This window comes from Elephantulus edwardii, unplaced genomic scaffold (genome assembly GCF_000299155.1).
Source record: "Elephantulus edwardii isolate Elephantulus edwardi_28Jun2011 unplaced genomic scaffold, EleEdw1.0 scaffold00137, whole genome shotgun sequence".
Lineage (NCBI taxonomy): Eukaryota > Metazoa > Chordata > Mammalia > Macroscelidea > Macroscelididae > Elephantulus > Elephantulus edwardii.
The window spans coordinates 1,821,729-1,833,211 of record NW_006399887.1 but is presented as its reverse complement, the minus strand read 5'-3'; the positions used below and the strand labels follow the sequence as shown (position 1 = coordinate 1,833,211).

The window sequence follows — 11,483 nt, the reverse complement described above, 5'->3', positions numbered from 1 at the left end:
TATTTGTCCTTTTGTGACTGAGATATTTCCCTCAGCATAATGTCCTTCAGGGTCATCCATTTTGCATAATATTTCATGAGTTCCTTGTTTTTCAATTCTGCATAGTATTTCATTGTGTGACTATCCCAAAACTTCTCTATCCATCCATTTGTTGATGGGCACTTGGGTTGTTTCCTGCTTTTTGCTATTGTGAACTAAGCCATGATAAACATGGGTGTGCATATATCTGCTTGGGTGGCAGTTATGGTTTCTTTAGGATAAATTCCCAGTAGTGGAATTACTGCATCAAATGGTACCTCTATTTGCAACTTTTTAAAAAAGTGCCGTACCGCCTTCCATAGTGGTTACATCAATTTAGACTCCCACCAACAGTGATTAAGGGTTCCAGTTTCTCCATAACTGCACCAGCATTTGATATTTGCTGTTCTGCTAAATTTTGGTATTCTGACTGGGGTTAGATGATACCTCATAGTTGTTTTGGTTTGCATCTCTCTTAGAGGTGGGGATTTTGAACATGTGTTTTTTGGCCATCTGAATGTCTTCTTTGGTCAAGTGTTCTTATCCTGTGCTCATTTTTCAATTGGGTTGTTTACATTTATCTTGTGTTGCTCGAATATTCCATATATTCTAGATATAAGTCCCTTGTCTGACATGTCATTGCCAAATTTTTTCCCCCCCAATTTGTGGCTTCCCTTTTTACCCTGTTGGAGAAGTTTTTGGATGTGCATAGAGATTTGATTCTTAGAAGGTCTCATTCATCTATTTTGTCCTCTCCTGGTCTCCTTGTTCAAGAGTTCTTAAAGTATGTCTTGGCTCTAGGTGACTCATTACGTCATCTAAAATTATTTCTAAATGATTGATTATCTCATTATTTCATATTTTTATATCCTGTTTTCTTTCATCAGTGAAACCTGATCCAACTGGTCATGCAAATGCTTAGATAGTTCTTCTAGTCATTGAAATCCAGCCTGTGGTCTGGTGGAAAAAAAAATCAACATTAACTGCTTAAAGTGGAGTGTTATTAGTCTTAGGCCAACCATGATATAGAACCATCTTCTGTTTTCTTCTCATTACCTTCTTTGGTTACCACAAATGAGGCCGACTCTGTCAACAGAGTTTGTGTGGTCCCCAGATAGGGTTTGTTGTGTCCTTCTGTATGAATGAGGTGGGTTGACAAAGTGACTGCAACAGTGGGCTTAGCACAGTGGAAGTTGTGAGGGTGGCAGAGGATGGAGCAAGGTTTTTTGACAACACGTACGAGATTAATTCATATAACATGAGGTTTACTGAAGCATGAGGCGTTTTGAAGGATATTTGGTAAATGTTGAGGAAAAGTAAGTATGCTCATCCCAGATAGTACCAAGAGTGTCTACCAAGAGTGTCTCCGCTTTTGATGGATTCTACTAGAAAGGAGATGTGCTGCCAACCCAAAGGCATGCAGTTTGGATCTACCAGCTGCTTCACCACAGAAAGGTGGACAGTGTCCCTCCCTATAATTAAGTGCCTCTGAAACCTGCTGGAGGGTCAGCTATGGGGCCATTCCAACTCAGCAACACATAACAGTAACAACAGTGAAAAGCTTAGCATAGCCTCCCTAATGGCGTCCTTCTTCTCTAAAAGAGACTCTCTTTTTGTATGTCTCTCAACTTTTCTAATCTACACTATGAGAGAAACTTCAGAAATCTAGACCTTCAGATAAAACAGTAAAAGCTTGAGATTTTGTCCATGACATTCTGCTTTGTGTTATGAAGGGAAGAAAGGTAAGTAAAACAGAATAGCTCCAAGACTTTGAAGCTTCATCAGCTTTTTTCTCTCACTTTTGTGGGCTTTTTTATGTTTGTAGTGATTGCTGTTTTTCTGGTCCCATTTTTCTATTTGTAGTTACAGTTTTCATCTTGAAAGATCTTGCAGTCACAGTTCTTATCAAGCACTGGTGCTCCAAAATTTTGTGGAAAAGTGACCATTTATACTCTGCTTGCTTCTTACATCTCTTTGGCCCCTGTACAGTCCAACTAATTTATAAAGAATCTTAAACAGAGTAAGGAACACTCAGAATCTCAGCTTGACTTTCAGTTTAGGGGGAAAAATGGTATGTGGGGTTTTGGGGTTTTTTTTAACATGAACACATAAATTAACTACTTCATTTCTGGGAAAAGGTAAGTAGTAAATGGATAAATCAGACACATAGACTCTCCTAAATTTAGAAACCCTAGCTTTGGTGATGTAGTCCGTAGAGAGTTCTGCTAATCAAAGTCTGTGCCTTTGTGGTGGTTCGAATCCTCCAGTGGCTCTGCTTAAGAAAGATGGTGGTCTCCTCCCATGCAGTGAATTGATGCTGCCTGGAGCATTGAGTTCGAGTTTTGTTGAATAAATATTTAAGTAACTATTTGTGAATAGCTTCTACTTACTTCCTCTTTTAGCTAGCTTTCTTCTTTCAACCTTTACTCACAGGTGCTCTCTTTTTCCAAGATGATGATATTAAAACATTTTTAGTTCCTTCTTGGGAACTTCTTAACCTGAACAACTATATGTTCTTTAACTGCCAGCTTAAATGTTAATTTCTTCAGTGAAAGATTCTCTGATACCATCTTCCATGTTTTTGTTATATAGTCCACCTGCATCCTTCCTTTTTAGTAAAACACTTGGAGTTGCATGAGAATATCCTTATTTCTTGTTTTGATATCTTTCACCTCCATCAAGAAGTGTTGCTAACCCAAAGACAGGCAATTCAAATCCCCCAGCTACTTCTCTTGCAGCCTCCTCTCTTGTGATTTACAACCTTTGAAAAGCTGCTGGAGAATCTGCTGTGAGGTGGTTCCAGCTGGATGGCAGTGAATGAGTGAGTGACCACCCCTGCCACGTGTCATGTGCAAGGAAACATGGAGAGGATGCTCTGCACTTTATCCCCAGCACCTGACTCAATGTCACATGAGTTTCTGTTAGCTCGTTTTGCTCTGCTCAATTCTAGTAGCTTCAGCTTAGTGCCTCAGCTTTTCTTAGTATATTACACTGCATTTTAAATGAAACATGCTTTTGTAGGATGGTCTTTATTTTTAAACACCAGAGTATCTTTTTCTCATAAAGAAAATAGCTTCTTTGCAAATGGACTCTTAACATTAACATACAGTTAAGTGGTAAATTGGCTACAATACTCTTCCTTTGTGCTTGGGACTCATCTTTGAAATCGATAGGGATTTTCTCACACTGTCATTTACTTTTATATCTGCTTCCTAATCTATTAAATCTAAGCTAGTAATCTAATCTATTGAACTGGTCTAAGTAGTGCTGGTGCCTCAGTAAATTAAGTGTTGGACTGCAAATAAAAAGATTAGTTGTTGAACCTACCAGCCTCTCCATGAGAGAAAAGTCAAGACTTACAGCCTTGGAAACACTAGGGAACATTTCCACTTTGCCCTGTAGGGTTTCTTTGAAATAAGCGTGATGGCAATAAGTTTGGAGATGCTTTCTCAGACACATGCAGTGTGTAAAGCATTGGGTTGTTAAGTTGATATATATTATGGACCAAACTGTCTCCTAAATATATGTTGGGATAATAAACTCTCTACTTTGGGGCAGTGGGAGCTGGAGTAATGTAGTCCATAGATGGGGAGTTGTACTGCTCACCCAAAAGCCATGCGTTTCTTGTGGTTTGAATTCTAAAGGCTCTGCATGAGAAAGACGGGTAGTATCCATCTGTGTGATTTACGACACAGATTTATGACCCTCGGAACCCCAATGGGAGAGTCAGCTGTGAGTCGGTTGTGATTCAACAGCCATAAGTTGAGTTTCATTACACTTGTGGCTATAATTGCGTTTGAGAATAGTTTGGTTTTCTTTTTTAATACCAAGGAAATCATATTGTAGGATGTATCTTAGACCTAATTGCTGTGGAAATGGAAAAAGAACAGGTGGAGAAAGATCGATACCATGGTACCTGACAGTCACTGAAAAGCCCAGGATGGAAGCGGAAAAAAGACAAGAACCTTCTCCCAGAGCTGGCAGAGACAGGAAGTCTTCCCCTGGATTGCACTTCTTGTTCCTAAGATACAGGAAAATAAATTGGTTAAAACCATCCATTTTAAGGTTTTAAAATCAGTGTTAGGATTTACAAATCCTAATGATTTTCATATAATCCTAAACCTTTTATTTTAGAACTTTTTGTACTGTTGACTTAATTTATTGCACTATAATCAATCCCCTTTTTAGATATTGCCTGCCTTTTAACCCAACTTATCAATTTCACTCCTTTTACCTTCTTTCTTACCCCTATTAAGCCTCCAAGATGCTTCTGTCTATGTGTAAACCTTCCCTTGGCATTTTATAATAATGGTTTTATATAATACTTGTCCTTTTGTGACTGACTTAGGTCACTCAGCATAATTTGTTCTACATTCATCCATGTATTTCATGAATTCTTGGTCAGTTTTTAGTGATGCATTGTTCTCCATTGTATCAACATACCAGAGTTTCTTTAGCCATTTGTCCATTGATAAACACTTGGTATTAGAATGTGTATGTAGTTTGCTATTTGTATTTTTGTTACAGTTATACTAAGAAACTAGCATTGTAAGTGAAAATAAGACTTTTTTCCATATTCAAAAAGAAAGCATTCCAGTGAGACCTTTTAGAAGCAGAAATGGTGTCAGGTAAAGAAGCATTTCCCACTAATTTATACAAGAAAACTTTTTAAAATATTACCAGACCCAAAAAGTAACCTACCACATCATACCAATAGTACATAAAGATAAGAAATAAGACTAATAGAACATATATGTGGGTGCATGAGCAGATAGTCTGTATGGTAATTTACCATAGGTGTGATTTCTGGATCAATCACTCACTTTCATTTGGGTAAATAACTGTCAAAGTTGTCTTCTGGAGCAGTTACAGACTGTGCAGCATGAGACTCTGTGTTTGTCCAAACCCTTGTCAGTAGAACATATGTTATCAAACTCTTACCCCACAAACATTGAGTTGGTTTCAACTCATAGTGACCCTCCATCAGGTTTCCAAAGCTATAAATCTTTACTGAAAGATTCGAACCACGAGCCTTCTTTCAGTGTTGCCTTGTACCACCAGAGATCTTTTTCGATATTTGCCAAATGGGAACTTCTTTTTGAAGAGTTAACTGCATTCCTAATTCAGAAACTAAACAGCCATGAACAGATTTGGTAAGATGCAATGTATTTAATAACCATGTATTTGATTTCTGAGAGTTGTTACTCTGATGTGATCTGTCTTTCCTCTTTTCCCTTCCCCCTTTCTCCCCTTCCCAAACAGGTAGTTATGCTTGTCCTAGCCTGGAAGCTGGATGCACAAAATATGGGTTATTTTACTCTACAGGAATGGTTAAAAGGAATGACCTCTCTACAGTAAGTCTTGAGATGGCACAGTGGGGTCCCTGCTCTCTCCAGGTGCTTGTCTCCTCTCTGGGGCCCCAGGGAGCCTGTGGTTGGGTGAGTGGAGGAAGCCCGATGACCTGGGCAGCTGTCTAAAGATGGGACAACCAAGATCTCGTTTTGTCTAATAAGGGTGACGTGTTGTTAGGTGCCAACGAGAATGGCTCTGACTCACAACAGAATGAAGTGGTAGTACTATTAATGGGTGAATTTTGTCACAAGGCTTTTATGCTTTATATAGTGTTTATTTTGTGTTCTTTTAGAAGCAGTCCTGTTAAAAAGATAGAGCTGAACCTTTTCTCACATATGTGAAGCACATACATAATTGCATGCTTTCTAATAGCTACCTGATAAGAGAAAAAGACACAGTGAAGTTCATCTTAATATATTTTATATAACTTAAGATAGTCATGAATTGGTATCAAATTTTTGGCATAATACAGTTGATACATTATTTGATAAGTAATCAGCATAAAATATTTTATATTCTTTAGTTTATACCCAAGGCTTCAAGATCTGGTACGTGTTTTACACTAGCTGCAGATCACAGTCCACATCAGCTACCTTTCAGGTGTGTCAGGCCCATGTGGCAGTGGCTGGTGCCATCAGGGCAGAGTTTAACAAGCAAAAACTTACTCATTAGCATCTGATTTACAATTAGTGATTAAAAGTTGCGTAAGTATAATTCAAAAGTGAAAATATTTTATATGTTCCGAACTCCTAAGAGAAATTAGTTTATATATCATGATTTTAGTTTGTGGTAAAATTAAAAGTTGGCTACAGTAGTGATTAAAAAAATAATACTGTGTTTGTATTATTTGGTCCAGAACAAGAAAATGATGAGTTGTTGTATTTTTTTTACTTTGCGCATGTTTGGATGTGTGTGTTAAGTTTGCTGAATTTCACTCAGATTATTATACACTGAAAGATTCGGAGGAGGTAGGTGACTTGACTGCTAGACTTTACAAATGGCATTGGAAGAGGCAGTACTAATTCTTAACAGAGTAACTCTGTTTTTAAATACTTGGAATGGCTTTTTTTACTTTCAGGATAATAGACTTTAATTTTCACTGCCTTAAAATTAAAGTAGAAATGAATTTATGTGTTTAAATTTGCATTTTGTCACTCTTTAGCATTTAATACGATTAACAGTGCTTTATTTGTATATGAAGCCTTTTCACTGTTATTCACTGTCCACGTCACAGTTATTTTGTGAGGAAGACAGCTCAGGTTTTATGCTGCATATTTTACAAATCAGGAATCTGAGGCTTACAGGTAAAATGTTACTTGTTAGAATACAAACCCAGGACCTCTGATTCTTGAGTCACAACACCTCAAGTGAAATCTCTCAAGACTCTCTTAAAACAGTTTGTCATTTTGGGGAGCATCTTACACTTTAAAATCTGCTGGTTCTCTTATACTTTGCTACTCTGGCTTAACTCCCTGTGAATGATAAACCCAGGTGATGGAGATAGCAGGATTTTATTTCAAGGCTTAAGAAGCTGGAGGGTGCTATGACATTTTCTTCAGACAAATTTTGCATTTGTCGTAAAATGGTGTGGTGTACATATTGTACAGTTCAGATCCTTTTTCACATTTGCCTCTACATAATAATGTTAGAGGATGCCAGACCTTACTCACGTGTTTTGGATTTTGAGGGTCATAGCCTCCTGAGAGCTCAACAGCTAAATTCCTAGAAGTTTGGGAGTTGGAGGACTATGATAAACTTAGGGAACTGTTTAGAACACAAGCTGCCTGCCATTACATGACAGAACTCGCATCTTGATTCTTGAGAGATTTAATTGGAGGTTTTGTGACTCAAGAATCAGAGGTCTTAGGTCCTTGAAGAAGGACATCATGCTTGGAAGGGTGGAGGAAAAGCATAGAAGATGACCTCTGATGAGATGGGTTGACTCAGTGACTGAGATGATGGGGATAGGTGTGTTGGGATCAGTGAGACTGGCTTAGAATAAGGCAGGCTTCAGCAGCTGTTGAACATAGGGTCACAGTGAGTCTCAGGCCACTCGGTGGCCCATCACAGCAATGACAGTACTTCAATAATAATTTATCCTAATTCTTTTTATTTTAGTAGTTTTGATGACAATATCTTATTGTGATTTTTATATTTTATTTATTCATTTTACTCATTTTAAATTTACATACTTAATTTGGGCACATAAAATTGGAATCTTAAAGAAAAAAGAATCAGATATCTTGTGATTTTATTCTCACAAATCATACATCACCTTTAAGCCTCAGTTTCCTGATTTGTGAAATATGCAGGATAAAGGCGGAGCTGTCTTCTAATATATATATTAGTAAATGTAATCAGATGATAAATTAAAAATTTGCCATACTGTGGAAGTGTGCTAGAAAGAGAAAGTTCTTGAATTTTGGATCCAGTGAGGACTTTGCAATAATTCTGCCCATCTTTAGTGCCTCCAGAGTCTAAGGGATGAAATGCATCTGGCATTCATACACTCATATCCAACTCCTTGATTCTGTGTAGTAAAACTCTGCTCTCGACAGACATGTCTGTCTGAACCGTCACTGTTTTATGAGAGTTAGAAAAAAACAAGAGCAGCTGGTAAGGAACACCCTTAGATCATTTTAGTCAGAGAACACAGCTCTTATTTTGAGTGACTATTTATTTATTTATTGCCTGTTTCAGTGCTCAGGCTTCACTATGTCTCTGATGAATAAAGTTAATAGAGGTGTTGAATCTAAAAATGAAAAATGTATTAACCTTATAGTTAGCTCTGCATAGACTGTGGTGGCTGGGAAAATGCCTTTGCATTGATGGCCTGAAGGCAGACCTGGGCCTTTACCTGGTAATGGAGGTGTGATTCGTCTGAGCCTCACTGACACGCCTCCACATGCATGTGATGCTCTGTGTGTGAAAGTAACATAAAGAAGGTTCTAACAGTGAGTTGACTTTGCTCATGTTTGGGGTCTGAATTTTAATTGCTGGGGATTATTATCCTGATTTCCCAGGCTCCTGAACCTGTTATAGTGGCCAAAACTCATGTAAATGATCGCACTGTGTGCATATAGTTTGTTTTGCAAGATGAGCCTTTATAGAGCTATGACATATGGCTTTTATTGTACATGATACAGAGAAAAGCTTGGGGGAAAACTCAGGTTTAAGACGTGGCTGCTTTATACCAAGTCCTGAGTTGGTTGCTTGAACATACACACCTGCTTCTTCCTGGGCCCTTTGTTGACTTGGCAAACATTCTTGTGCTGAGGCCTCTAGGTGGCAGTCTGTGGTTCCTTCCGGTCCTGGTGACTCAGCTTGCTTCCTTAATGGAGTTCAGCGTCCTGTGGGGCAAGATTGCAGTTACAGCAGATTAAACTTATTATTGATAGTCTTAGCACTGACCCATATAACCATCCATAATAGATCAGTGACATGGAAACAGCATTTCATACTTCAGATAAGAAAACTGTTCGTTTTCTGTACTCTGGACAAAATCTCTGGGGCTTCTTTCAGTTTCAGGGACATCCTTTTGTTTGAGTGGCTGGGCTGCCTCCAGTACGTGCTGGAGAACTTCCCACTTGGCTTTGCTGCTGTGTCCAAAGAGTCAGAGCTACTTAATTTTTATGTTCCCCTAATGAGCAGCTCCTGTTCCTGCATCTGTTAAGACAAACATTTGCTCTTCCCATCGCTGGGGAGGAGCAAACGAAACCTCAAGCTAGCATTTGCAGATTTCCTGTGACTTTTGGTCTTGACCTTCTTTTCCAGTGAAAAGCAGTGTATTGGGCTGCTGCTTTTTTTTTTTTTTAATAATTTCCTTCCTCTTTGAACCTTCTCCATCATCATTATTTTTATTAATGAGTTATATATACACAAAAGTTTTTAAAAGCTCAATACAGCAGCCCAGGCAGTAGTGTTCCCAGTACAAAGTTACCTCGCTGCTCACACACCTGCCTCCCCGAATCCCACTGGGCACCCTCTGTGTTCTTCTCTCCATCACCCATCATTTGGATTTTGACACTAGAGCTCCAACAGGGCTGTTGGTATCTTTTTCTTTCTCCACGGAAAGCCTGAGAGAGATTTTCAAAATACAAACCAGCTCTCTTCCATGATGGGAAGCAACTTAACATTGTTTCATGGATTTAATAAAATAATAATAATAATTACTTTAGCTCATAAAAACCCCTTTGGGTCTGGCTCCAGCTTTCTCTCAGTGTCATCTTGTACCACTTTTTCACTCAAGCCACGGTGGCTTCCTTTCTACTCTCACACCATTGCGGCTTCTGTCTGGAGAGCCCGTCGTCCACCACTACAATTTGATATGTCTTCAGTTCTGACATGTCTCGAACACTTAAATCTTCCCACCCATTCTCAGCTTATGTGGTCAGTCCCTTTAAGAAGCCTTTTCAGGCTTACCTTTTTTGTTATCAAACATCAGAAGGAAGAACATCCTCAATTGTTCTGGACCCATAGAAGTTAAAGTTGTACTCTATTTTTGGCTTTTAAATGGTTTCTCATCTCAATAGAGAGATCACAGGAATGTAATTGTAATTAGTTACAAAAAAGGGAGAACATTTCTTCAGCTTTACCACTAAGAGAAAAACCAGAGTATATTATTATGAACTACATTTTCGTTTTACAAAGTAATGGAGATTATTTGTTGATAGTTTTTTTCAATATGTAACAGTATCTATTTTTAATAATATGTAAAAACAACAGAGAAGCATGAGGAAGCATACAACATTATTGGTAAAATGATTTGCAGCACTTACTTTTAAGGACTTGATAACATGAACAGAAATCTAATTTGCAAAAAAAATAACCAATTAGACTTCTCCTTATGAAAAGTAAACAGTGTGTTGCTTGCCATTAAAAATAGGTTAGCCATCACCATGACTCCCTGGAGAAATGGCTTTTCTCAAATCTGGGGCAGGGAAAGTACAGACTAAGCAGGGACATCTTGTTCCACTAAGCAGAGGATTGTTAGAGACTGAGTGGGACTGTCAGGAAAACACTGGAGTCAGCTTGAAGGGACCACTGCTCAGATTGAGACAGATTGTGCCTCAAAAAGAAGAAAAAGAATAACCGATTACAACACACTGAATTATAAGGTATAATACAGGAATCAGGGGGTGAGGAGGAAGGAAGGGAAATGCCAGGGTGGTGGAGAAGTAGTAGATGGAGTACTCTACAAAAGAATTCCAGCCAATAAATGTAGATGAAATAGGGAAATTGCCATTTTGCGCTGGTGGAATAGTCAGTAGTGTGTTATGCTACTAACCAAAAGGCTGCTGAACTCTGGTGGTTCAAATCCATCATCAGTTCTGCAGGAGAAAGATGGGAAGTTTCCTTCTGTTAAGATTTACACAGCCTCATGGGTCCCCTGGAGGATTGTGATGAGTTAGACTTAACTGGACTTGACAGCAATGGGTTTGACTAGGGATGGTGGGAGAATTGATGCCTTTGAGCTGTGGAGCTGGAGAAGAGTATTGAACATACCATGGACAACACACTGGTTCATCTTAGAGAAGATGAAACCAGGCTTCTCTTTGGAGGAAAGGATCCTGAAGCTCCTTCTGACATACTTTGGGCGTGTTACAAGGAGGGACCAGTCCTTGGAAATGGACGTCATCCTTGGGAGGATGGAGGAGGCACAGTGCAGGAGAGGAAGACCCTGCATGAGATGGATTAATTCAGTGATTGGGATAATGAGGGTAGATATGTCAGAGATGCTAAGGTTGGCTCAGAATAGAGCAGGGCTCAGAGCTGTTGTACATAGGGTCACTGTGAGTTGCAAGCAACTCGATGGCACACAACAACAATGACTAGTAGATTTGGTAGTCTGGTATGTTATGTATTGGGCTGCTAACAGAAAGGTCAGCAGTCAGAATCAGCCCACTACTTCTTTGGAGCAAGATTTACAGCCATGACAACCTGAGTCCTTGGGGATCAAAACTGACACTACAATAGTAAGAACATCATAACTGATTCAGGCAGGTGCCATCAATAGATACTAATATTACTGAGCAGAAGACATTCAGATGGCCAACAAACACATGAAGAAGTGTTCAAAATCCCTAGCCCTGAGAGAGATGCAAATCAAGACA

At 38.9% G+C, this 11,483-nt stretch overlaps 1 protein-coding gene across 1 annotated transcript in view; it reads left to right on the top strand.

The window, feature by feature from the left end:
- Positions 1-11,483, top strand: part of DCUN1D4 (DCN1, defective in cullin neddylation 1, domain containing 4) — a 72,254-nt gene that overhangs the window by 43,377 nt on the left and 17,394 nt on the right. The window contains exon 6 of the mRNA XM_006894152.1: positions 5,281-5,372. Coding sequence (XP_006894214.1) covers positions 5,281-5,372 — 92 coding nt within the window. The remainder of the gene's footprint in view (positions 1-5,280; positions 5,373-11,483) is intronic.